This window comes from Ruditapes philippinarum, unplaced genomic scaffold, assembly GCF_026571515.1.
Source record: "Ruditapes philippinarum isolate M1 unplaced genomic scaffold, ASM2657151v2 ctg873_1_1_1_1, whole genome shotgun sequence".
In the NCBI taxonomy this organism is placed as follows: domain Eukaryota; kingdom Metazoa; phylum Mollusca; class Bivalvia; order Venerida; family Veneridae; genus Ruditapes; species Ruditapes philippinarum.
Genome location: NW_026857583.1, coordinates 186468 through 198936, shown reverse-complemented (window position 1 = coordinate 198936; position 12469 = coordinate 186468). Strand labels below are relative to the sequence as shown.

General features: G+C 31.9%; 1 protein-coding gene across 1 annotated transcript in view; it reads right to left on the bottom strand.

Moving 5' to 3' along the window:
- Positions 1-4253: 4253 nt before the first annotated feature.
- The window catches only part of LOC132750239 (potassium voltage-gated channel protein Shaw-like), a 101410-nt gene continuing 93194 nt past the window's right edge, over positions 4254-12469 (bottom strand). Inside the window, exons 3-4 of the mRNA XM_060740182.1 lie at positions 9342-10491; positions 4254-5225 (exon numbers count right to left, since the gene is read on the bottom strand). Of these exons, the coding sequence (XP_060596165.1) occupies positions 5212-5225; positions 9342-10491 (1164 nt within the window). The 3' untranslated portion in view covers positions 4254-5211. The remainder of the gene's footprint in view (positions 5226-9341; positions 10492-12469) is intronic.

The following is a 12469-nucleotide window of genomic DNA, read 5'->3' as shown; positions in this document are numbered from 1 at the left end:
AAACCAGAATAATTGCAGCAATAACTTTGTGAAGGATTAACGATAAATAGATGTCTGAAGAGGATTTTGCATAAAAAAGAATTGCTGTCTTGTCAATCGTTATATTCTTTCAACAGAGTCATCCCCAGGTAATTGATTGGATAAATGTTGAGGTTGTTGAAAACATTCACCACCTCTACTATCTATGACCATTGCGACAAAAGATTATATCTAAGACATGGTATTATAAAGGAAAAGCTGGGTCATGATGCTATTCAGGTTTTTAAATGTCATATTGTTTTGAAAGTAAGAGGTAAAAATATTACTCTTACTTGTGTATCAAACGTAAGTTCGTTTTTTTGGTTTAAAAAAGTAATGTACATTGTATTGGACTGTAGTATTTATATAAATACATATTTTACTTAAAAAATGACTACAGTTGGTTGAATAATTTTACATGTACAAAATATGATTTCTTCATTGGAGCACATCTTGCAGTTTCCTTACCTGTTCTATACTTTCCTATTCCAATAAATTGCACATGTTAGTGTTAAAATACTTTTCTCGTCAACTTTATTTATATACATTATGGCCCAGTTGTTCAAAACTTTTGTTAAATATTTAATAATGAGATCATTGTTAAATTAACAAAAGATTTGAACAACTGGGCATATGTTTAAATACATTAATAACATATTGCTGTAAAGCACTATTGTCCTGGAGATTTCTACTACACAGTGCTTGTAAATAATTGTGTCGACTTTTCTACTACTCACGGTTTTCCCCTTAATTGAAATGTATAATTATTATATAAAAAGAATTTAAAAAATTCAGACTGCTTACTTTGTCATCGGCAGTGTGCTTGGGAAAGTATGGTCAAAAACTGAACCGTCCGGTACCGAGTTAAAATGAATAAAAAACTTATTTAAACATATAACTCTTAAGATATGAACGTGACTCGGACCAGCGATCGTTTTGTTTAAAAATACCTGCCTTAATTAATGGATACAGAACAGTTTTTCTTCAAAAGTGTCTTCTTACAGACGTAAGACGACAATTTGATAGGATAAACAACAAATTGTCCGAGGCGAAGCCGAGGATAAATTGTTGTTTGTTCTAGCGAACTGTCTTCTTTACGTCTGTAAGAAGACAAAATTTGAAGAAAATACGAGTGACTGTTTTTGACTTATACGACGTTTAAGTGTAAAAACAGATGAATTAATAAACGCATTTTATTACAAATAGATCTAATTGAATGTATGTTCACGTTGAAAATATAAAACTATAGAAAATTTTGCATGGCCTTTAAGCTTTGGGCAGTGGAAGGTGTAGGTAAATTGTATTCGCACGGAATTTTCGTGGGATAGAATTCACTTTCATTCATGATAAACAATATTAAAATGGCTTCCTTCATCAGAGAGTTCAGTTATGTCATTCAACATTGAAACTGTCTCTGAAGATATTTTGCGTCAATGTTATATGGATAACGTTTTGGACCCCACATTTGGTAAGTTTCTTTATTCACATGCTTAGCTTAACACAATGTTTAGCTGTATTTGCCCGATGATTTTTGTGGGTGGGGTGGCTGGGAAGTAAATGTCATGTTAATGTTTTTTTTATATTTATATAGTATGTTAGATGATATACTAAAAAGATACGAGTTTTATCATCATCCAACGAACAACTGTTACTTTCTTCAATGCTAAAATAACCCGGAAATGGCCATCCAATTTAAATGTGTTTGTGGTATTTTTAGTTTTAACTATTTTGCATTTTCTAGTTGGGTGGTTACTTCAATAATGTTGAATCACCCTTAGGATATGATGCCTGTTTTTAACTTTGTCGTTTGACGTCTTATCTGTGATATGCAAGCTTCATAACCTTTGATCCCCTTTCAAAATTCCATTTTGTTTAGTTCCGCCCATTGTTTTCTCGTTTAGGGCACACGCTTTCTGTTACTTTGGGACCATACGCCGCTTTTCATAGAATGGCACGTAAGTATCACATCGAAGGTTCCATGATAACCGCCGCATGAACACATCTGTGGATGTTTCTAAATTCAAAATTTCACCATTTCATGTTTAAATGTTGAATTCTGCTTAAGCCGGTGCTAGGGGGCGTAGATGGTTGTTTGCACTTGACTTTACCGTCCATGATCAGACTCAATCAAACCGAGCCATTAACATTCTCAATTTTGCCGTTTTGGGCTTTGTTTATGGATTCTTATTTTCTCTATTTTAGGTTAGTATGCAGCTTAATTTATTATCGACACGATATTTTCCGGTGTGAAATATAAAACAAACACGGTTTGTGAGAGATTGCATGTTGTCAAATATACAAAATATTTCAAAACAAAACAATGTAGGATGTAAAATATTAAAAATTGCTTTAAAATGTTATCAATAACGTAACACGTGTTATTACGAACAAAATAACGAGCAAGTGAAACACACACATGAGATAAACACAGTTAATTTGAGGAAGAAGAGTGATATAATGTTATATAATATAGCTGCTTTCATTGTGGACATGTAAATGATAAGTATACAGGTAACACAAAACTTAATTGACTCTCGGTGTCACAATAGATGTATCCGGAACTCGGCAAATGTGGACTTTCCCGGCTAATCTGTAGGTACAAAACACTTTTACCGGTATAACTTCACGGTGCAATTGATAGCTTTTATTTGAATAACAATAGATTTAACAACAAATATTGACATGTGCTCTTTTGATAGCAAATAGGTTGTGGTGAACTTCTTGGTTGTGGTGAACTTCTTATCGTATCCACTTATCAGATAATTAGAATTAGACAGGTCAGGGATCTATGCATACCCGTCGCAATGGATAAGGCAACATTTTGCTCTGATTTTCGAAGCTGTAACTGAAAAGGTTTGTTTGTACCCATGGACTAGTGGGTTAACTGGGAAAAACCCAAACATTCTTAAATCCGGAGTAAGTCTATTTATGATTACAGAAAAAGAGTCATCATGGCATAATGTCATGAATTGAATCAAGGATATGTAAACTAAAAAAACTTAATAAGAAAATATAGCTGATATAGATGTAAATGTAAATATTGCCATAAATATAGGTATCTGAATAACAAATGTAATATTCATTGGAAAAATATAGTACAAAAATGAGTCCCTAGGACTTAAAAGACTATCGAAACCTCTTTATGAATCTACAGAATAAAAGATTTTTTAATGTACGATAATATATGAATACAGTAGTTGTCAATGAAAAACATAATAATTAAGAAAGATTTAGAAGTATAAATGAGTATAATGGTGATTTTATCTTGATTTTCTACGTTACAATGAGAATCTGAAATATTGTTATGAAAACATTCATTTGTTCTTTCTTATGTAACTTTGGAGTATAGCTGAGAGAGGTTAACTCTATGGTGGACATACTGTGATAGCTGCTTTAACGCAAAATTATGCAAAGACATTTAGTAAAGGATAATGAAAAGACATTAGAGCACATCTGTTAGATTAGTATAAAAGGCAAAAGTGTATCATACACTTTCTTTAGGCCTCAATAGACGGTATGATTTAGAAGTACAACGCCAGTTAAAACTAAGATGTACAAGCCAATTGGGGCTAAAATGTAAACAAAGTAGTAATGTGGGGTAATGTTGATGTTGAGAAAAACTCTTGGGGAGCCTCTAGTATGTGGAATGTTCAAATCCTAAATTACTCAGAACATGATTATAGACTAAAAGGGTATTTTTTATTTCCATAATTAATCATGAAGGAAATATAATTCTTCACCATAAGACCAAAATACAGAACATGTTTTAAGGTGCTCAGTTCATTCCAGAACATGGTAATTTCTAAATGCTTCTTCCATGCTATCCACGAACAAACCTTTTGGTTTGGCCATTTAAAAATCTCCTCAATTGGCAAATGTCAACAATTTAAACATTCCAGTAATTATAGTGTGTAAATTTTGCAAGGGATCTATTAGGAAGTAAGCATTTTTGAAGGAAAACCTGATAATGCATGTAATTAAGAATTACGGTCTTAATGTAAGTGTTGTACTGATTTGAATATTGTACATCAGTGTCATTAGATAAAAGGTGTAGTTTGCTAATTTATCAAAAGTGAGAACTTGTAGTAAATGATAAAAAAATATTTAAACACCCGAGTGTAAAGTAAACAGCAAGACAATGAGATACATTCCTTGCAACGTGTTTTTAAAGGCAAAGATAGCGCGTTTTCTTTAAAGCAATGTAAGTTTAAAAATAGATTCGAATAGTTCCTGGTTAATACATTCTAAAATACAATATCTGGAGGAAAATATAGAAATTTAAATGTAAAAAAATGAGAAGTTTAAACATGTTTCCTGAAGAAATAACGATTTTCTTGTTTCAACACCAATAATCAGTTAATAATGGAAACAAGAGTGGTACTATCAAAAGGTAACAAAAAGTGACTATATGCAGAAAAAAATATTCCTATGAAAATGTTATACGTTGTTTTGTACAAATAAAATTGTAAAAAAAAAACAATTGTATAAAAGCTTGTCCGGGACAAACGATAGATTTAACCCATGGAATCTAGCACATCATTTCATATATACATGCTTATTATACAATGTATTTCAAAATTTGCATTAACATACTTTCACTCATCATCTTAAATTTTAAGCATAATATTTTATTTGTTTAACAAGCAAAAGATTATTGTGAAAAAACTTTATATTTAAAGTGTGTGAATATAAATACAACTATAACGTTGTACAAATTAAAAAATAATTTCCACACATTTGGTTACTAATAATATACTTATATAATTATACGATTAAGTTTATATGATTCAGTTTCTTGTGTAACTTTAGGCGATTAGCCATTTTAAACGACAGATATATGTAGTTTTGTTCAGATAATTTATAAACATTTTATTCTAGTAATTCCTTTTTAGAATAATGCTTATGTATAAAAATGTTTGAAATCATGAACAATCATTTATTTATTTAAAAAACCACTATTCACATCTTGAAAATTATACATCAAACTTTCAAAATAAAGATTTATATGGACAAAACGACATTAAAACATAAGCACGAATGTTAAGTGAGGAAACATGACATGTTCAGCTGTTATATCCATTTAACTTGGTCCAATATTTGTATCCGCTCAATCTGTTTGGTTTGTCACGTCTGAATTCTCACTTTATTGCTGTTCTCTAGAAGCTTTGCTACTTGTATGTGGCCCCTCTAGATTTAGCACGGTGTATCTAAAAGGAAATAGTTAAATAGTTAAAATTAAATCACCAAAGCTATTATCTTTTATTGAGACCTGTAAACTTTAATTGTACGCCTGTATCCAGTTAATTTCAAATTAATTATAAAAAAGTGTGCGTAACATTGTATACTTATTTTCTATTTCTGTGTCTATACTGCATGTAAACTGAAATTCTTTTATGTTAATACAATAACTTGAAACTTAGGAGCATTCTCTCTAAAAACGAGTTTTTTTTTCAGAAACAAATATCTTTCAGATGCGTCATTTTTCGTTAACAAGGTTCAACGACACGAAGTATTTAAACCTGTTTTTTTCACGAAGTATTTAAACTTGTATTTTTCACTAAATTGTTTATTGAGTTTTAAAAATTATGCAATTTATACAATTTTAAATATAAATAAATAGTTTGCATTCTCAACAAACGAATCAAGAGTTAATAGAAGTGTACAAGCAACATTTAAGATTTTAGTAAAATATTTACCGACTGATACAATATGATAACAGTGATAACTGTGTCTCCAAATAATGAAATATAGTTAAATAAAAGAAGATACTCACGTGCAAAGAAGGTACTCACAACACATGCGTACGTGAAAAAAACACCTGCTTTTATAGGTGAAGTAGAATCCACCAATAAAGACGTGAATTAAACCATAACTTAATATAACTTTAAAATTATATTTGAGCCGCGTCACGACAAAACCAACATAATCGGTTTGCGACCAGCATGGATCCAGACCAGCCTGCGCATCCGCAGAGTCTGATCAGGATCCATGCTGTTCGCTTACAAATGGATCCTGATCAGACTGTGCGGATGCGTAGGCTGGTCTGGATCCATGCTGGTCGCAAACCCATTATGCTGGTTTTGTCATGGCGCGGCTCATTTGTAAAAGGAATCAGTGATACCATGCTGAATAACATTAGTCTCATAAACGTCACAAATAAATGGGGGTCGTTCTGTCAGTAGTAAAAGAAAACAACAAAATATGTTTAATTTTATTGCATTATTATTGCAGTGTTTAAAACAGCGTATATAAAAGAATAAATGAAAAACTGATATAAGAATCAAACATCAACAGTGACAAAATCTAGTCGCTTTTATTTTAGTATTACAAAAACCTAGTCGCTTTTATTTTAGTATTACAAAAACCTAGCGCTTTTTATTTTAGTGTTAAGTTCATTTCTTAGATGTTTTAGTTTCTGGCCCGAATCCTGACTGAAATGGTTTTGCAATGAATAACACTTCTAACGCAACAATTTTCAAAATGTTCAAAACCGGTTTTCATAATTATGATTTTAGATATAATTGTGAATTTTTACAAGAACTGGTTTGAATAATTTCAATGAAATCATTCATCAATTACGGTTGATCTGTTCCACATGAAGAACATGGATACATTCAGTATTCTGCACGAGGAAAATGATCGGAGCTGTTGCGTTACAAGTGTCTTTCAGTGAATACTTCATATTTTAAAATTACTCGTATATGTTAATTTGTGGAGTTTTCTCAAAGCCTGGAACTGTATAAGACGAATTGATCGACAGAGTAAAGTTCTAGAGAATGAATCATACACACCAACATACGGCTTAGCTAAGTGCAAGATTCCTTATATATGATGACAAAATGAAATGTTTTACAATTAATGCAGATCTGGAGTATTGTATTAACCACGATAATTTAATTGTTATTAGTGTACTGTATTTTCGCTGATAGTTTAGAAGAATTGTAACATTGTATTTCCGTCGACAGGGGTACGTAATCATTAATAAGGTAAACTTTTCTTAAACTATTGTAAAATTTTGTTTTAAACTATAAGATGTTTCATTATTAGTGTTCTACAAACTCTTGTTTATAAAATGGAAATAAGGCTGAACTAGAGTTTTGCGAATTTCGTGTTTCTTTTCAGTTAACGATGTGATCACACAATTATTGCCTGCCATGACTTTACACATACGGATAGTTTATAAGATGATGTAATAGTTAAAAAGCAGAATAATTTAACAACACTCATAAATGTAGCTTAGAACACGAAATATTACCTGTAATATAGTAAATGTTCAAGCTGATAATACTTAATGTACTTAGGGTTTTCCCTATATAGCCATTATATCTAGTAACACTTTTGTGGTTATAAATGAATTTGCGAAATTCTAAAGCACATGGAAAAAGCAATGACACGTTCCAGACACAGAAACAAATGTTCTTTAATTTACATTACATTACTTGGTAGAATCTTAATTCACTTAAAACACCAAAGAGACATTTCCTGGTTCACGATTATACACGTGCATGTAAACATTGATTAATTCTTTATGAGGTAGGGACTGTTTTCGTGCGTACAGTTCCATATTTGGAGTCACGGTATTATAATGTGCCAATGTGTTACTGAACAATTTGTTCATTCGTTCGGAAAGCGTCCACTCCTCAAAATGGAATTATTAAACATATTTTACATGGAAGATCTGTTAGGTGATAATAATCTAAAAATTACAACATACAGATAAGAATTAATAAAAAAACAAACATTTATGAAAGACTTTAAGCTTAATATTAAATAACAATCGCCCTAACATCAGCGTACGGACAACAACTTGCCGAGTATTTATAAAGTATTAAAATTCTTGTAATTTATATAAAAAAATGTTAAATTATTCAACATGCCTCATAAACGCATTACAAAATATGAATAAAACATATTGTTTTGTATTTAACGTATTATGCCTTTTACAAATTAGTTATTAAAATGTGTTTTACAATAAGTTTTACAAACAGCAGTGTACACAATATTTCAAAATACAAAAAGAGATGTTATGGTTATTATTGTTGCTGTTGTTGTCAGCATATTTGTTATCTGATTAATCCTTAACCTCCCACAGCCAAAAACTGATAAGCAATTTTCGCCAGTATAGAGACAGGTCAGCGTTGCCAGGCTCTATACTGCTGGTAGCTTATGTTCTATTTTGATATTGAAACCCCCTTTACTCTGAATGGACTGTATAAATTTCAAAGCAGGGCAAATCCATTATACAAATTCAGCAGGTTAAGGGTTAAGATAGATATTAAGGTATGTATGATTATAACACACCTGTATTGTTCTGTTACACTTACTGATCACAATATTTGCATGAATACAACAAAATACATTCATCATAAAATGTGAGTTCAGAAAACATACAAACATGTGTCCATGATACAATAATGATATAATAATTAATAACAACAATAATGATTAAACAAACAAAATTGTTCCTTGCAAAAGTAAAAATATCACAGTGGAGAAAACGCATGCAATGAGAAAAAACTTCATATATTTATAATAAAAACCTTTATAAAACATCCAAGATTTATTCAAGACTAAAGTTAGTTTCACAGACCAAAATATTCGACATGACTGTCGTGAATGTCAACCCTTAGAATAATCTCGGTGAATTTTCACCTGCTTAAAAAGATGTCAACTTAAATGATAAATGTTATAAAAATATCACAGTAGTTGATAAGAATCAACTTAAATCATTAAACAAGAAGAATATCAAGTGTTCTCAGGTAGTTTTAAGGTAACAAAATATAAATCGCTGTCTAAAAAACCCATGTGTGTAATTTTCTTACACTTACTCTACTGTGGCGAGTATTTGCCTGATCTTAATAACATAGAGTGTTTGGTCTTCAAGTTACTATCTATTTTACCTTAACATAAATAATTAAATTTACTGGAAGCTTATCATAAGTATTTATGTTACGTGGAGTATAAAAATTCTATAAAAAATAGACCAAGAAACGTTCCAATTATCATCAATAGGTTAGATATGACAGTGAGAAACAATTCTCATTTAATTAAGCTGTTGTATGGAGACAATTAAATGTCTCTTTTTAGAAGTTTTCCCTCAGTTTCGTTACGTTTTGTTTATGTAATAAAATTGAAGATTAAGTTAAATGACTTTAATTTCAGGACGGTTTAAGTTTTCTAAAACGTAACCATTAACACTTGTTTCCTGAATAGTCTATCAGTACTTTATTTATGACATAAAAACTTTTGCCTAAACGAACTACTATGCCTGGCAGAATAAGCACTTAATTTCCCTTTAAAGGCAAGAAGTCAGAGCATGGTACCTGAGTACATCACACCGTCATCTGAATGGGCCTTTACTGCGCCTGCATGAGTTACGTAATAATCTACATCCTCGTGCTTTAGGCCAACGTCACTCATGGAAGTTGACGTTGTATGTCTAGGAACAGCATCTCCCAACATTCTTCCATAACGAACATCTCCGTTATGTCCACATTTTCCGTTTGTATATGGATCTGCTGTCAGGGCTGATATATCAGACCCTTTTCGTGCAATTGTAAAACTTTTCTCATTCATTATTATCGATCCATTAGAAGTTCGTCTTGCGTTTTCGTATATTTTTGCTCCGTCCTCTGAATGTAGTAGTATGTCACTATTAATATCATGTAAATCTTGGGTAGAATTACTACTCCCGCCACGTGATCTCACATGAGTGTAAAACAGTGTAAAATTGTTCGAGATAACTGGAATGGTAAGTGCGACCATAAGGACGCCACTAACAGCACAACAAGTACCGACAACATAGCCAATCGGCTGAGTCGGCGTTACATCCCCGTACCCGACAGTAGTCATAGTAATAATAGCCCACCAAAAACCAACCGGAATTGTCGGGAATTGGCTGCCCGGGTTGACAGCATCCTCTCTTTCTGCATAGTATATCATAGTAGCGAAAACAAGCATTCCGATGAGTAAAAAAATGAGAAGCATGAGCAATTCTTGTATACTTGCCTTGAGCGCGTAGATTAAAATTTGCAAAGCTTGATAATGTTTAACAAGATGGAAGATTCGGAACATTCTAATGATGCGAAGAATAAACATAATTTCAAATATTAAACGTTCGTTTACGTAGCAAAATTTGAACGCGTCAGAATTAAGAATAAGTTGCATATAAAGTGGCACAAGAGCCAGCAAATCAATTATGTTCATCGCTGAACGAACAAAACGAAATTTATTTGGAGAAAAAATGAACCGTATAATAAGTTCAGCCGTGAAAAATGTTGTGCATATCATATCTAAAATATTTAAGCCTTCATTCGGCTGTAGAGTAAAATTGGCAGACACATTCTTTCCATCACAATTCTTGGTAGAGTTAGCGCTAACTGTGACGTTTTTAGGACTAAGTTCAGGTAATGTTTCTAGACAAAATCCAAGAATTGACATCACAACAAACATCAAAGACACGACACCAAACGCCTGAAAATAAAAAGAAAACAATCCATGTTCATTGCACGTTATACATGTCTCAATAGATTAAGTTATAGAAAGAGCATCAAAACACGAGGCTATCTGATTTGTACGAGGGGGCGTAGCCCCCGAGTATTAATTAGATTGTCGAGTGTTTTGATGTTCTTTCTCTTTTGTATCATAGTCAAACATAAAAACACGTTCCCTGTTGACATAATATGAAATCCCAGAAAAAAAGTTACCAATGACCAAGCATCTGAATAAGATATTTCTATCGCATTCCCTTTCTCTGCCGTCACAATAAGTAAACCCTAGCAAAAATGAGTCAATCAATGGACATGCTCTGGACTCTGGAGTGTGGATAACTTATACCTACACTCCAGTTAACGCACTGTGCATGTATATGTATACGATTTAACTCTGACACATTTTCAACAGAAAGGTCCCCAAACTATGATACAACATCAATTATATCATACATGTCACAAATAAAATTGTTATGAAGAGCATGAAAATATATAGTACAAACATATATGCAAACATTTATGCAAGATAGGAAAACAATGCATAGGCCTACATAATAATCATGAAAATACAACACTACCACTTGTTTACAGAAATCTTAATTTCAAGATTTCTACAAATTAGTTAATAATGCCAAATCAATGGTAGGATACTACATCATCGCGCACCTGCAAAAATCCCTTCGGCTCGAAGATAAAGTAAAACTAAAAACTATGTTTTAATTTTAAGAAATCATTAGAATATCAAAAAAAATGTAGCGCACTAAAGGTTGGCAAGTTTTACTGCCTACTTAAGTCCTGAAAACGAGATAAAGTTTTCTTTCCTATTTGCTCCCACTCGGACCCCCAGGCAAACAATATCCCGTTTTCTGGCTTAAACCAGACAGTAAAACTTTAAACATTTTTAAAAATTATATCAAGTACTAAAGCCAATCTTCTGTGCATTCCTGAGCATTTGAGCTTGAACCGTGCGTTATTCTACAAACGTGCATTTAAAAATAAAATCTATTTCCTAAATATGATGTAATAGAGTCTAGAACAATGATTTTCGAATAAGGAACATTTAATTGACAGTAAAGCTGCTTTGGCTTGGTCACTAGTATTTGAAGTAAAATATTATTAACGACGTTTTCCAACCGAATTGGGTGTGTTTATGTGTGTGTGTTTTTATTTGTTTTTTGTTTTCACGTGACAGATTCGTTACAATTTAGAAAAAAAACATGTTAGCCTCCCTGCTTTGAGATAATCGATCAAAATCTACATGGAATACAATAAATAGTGCAGACATACTGTCAAACTGAATTGAATTATCACCCGCGAGAGAAACTGAAATTAATAATGTTGTATCTGCGTTCGTTCAAAATTTCTTTTGTTAATAAACAGTGTGCATCGACATTTCGAAAAAGTAATGAAAGTTGAAACTTTAGCTAAACATACCGTTTAGATACATTTATATTAATGAATATTAAAATCAAGTATAGCCTAATAGAAAAAATTATATTCAAATTCAGTGACATTCTTTTGTTTTATTAGCACTCCTCCTGTTATTATTAGCACACATTGAAAAATATACATGTATATATACATGTATGCTCCATATGCTAAGATAAATGCTCCATATCAAAAATTTAATGCAAATGACAGCAGCAGATGCACTTATTTTCACAGATACATTAAATTATAGTTTGTTTTCATTTTTATTTGTTTGGGTCGTCAGACCAAACAAATAATGGTAGCGAAACTTCAGACCCTGATGCTGTTAATTACAAATGCCGAAATTAGTCCGCTTTTTTGAAGCGGTTACTTCCCTTTATATGTACACTAACGCCAAAAAATTTAGGGGAGATCACAGCGTAAAGATTGTCAAATGACAGGCGCATTAATTTTCAAGCAAAATCGTTCCCGAATGGTCGAAGATTTCTAATATTTTTTTTTATTCTTTATAGATTTACATACTTATAGTA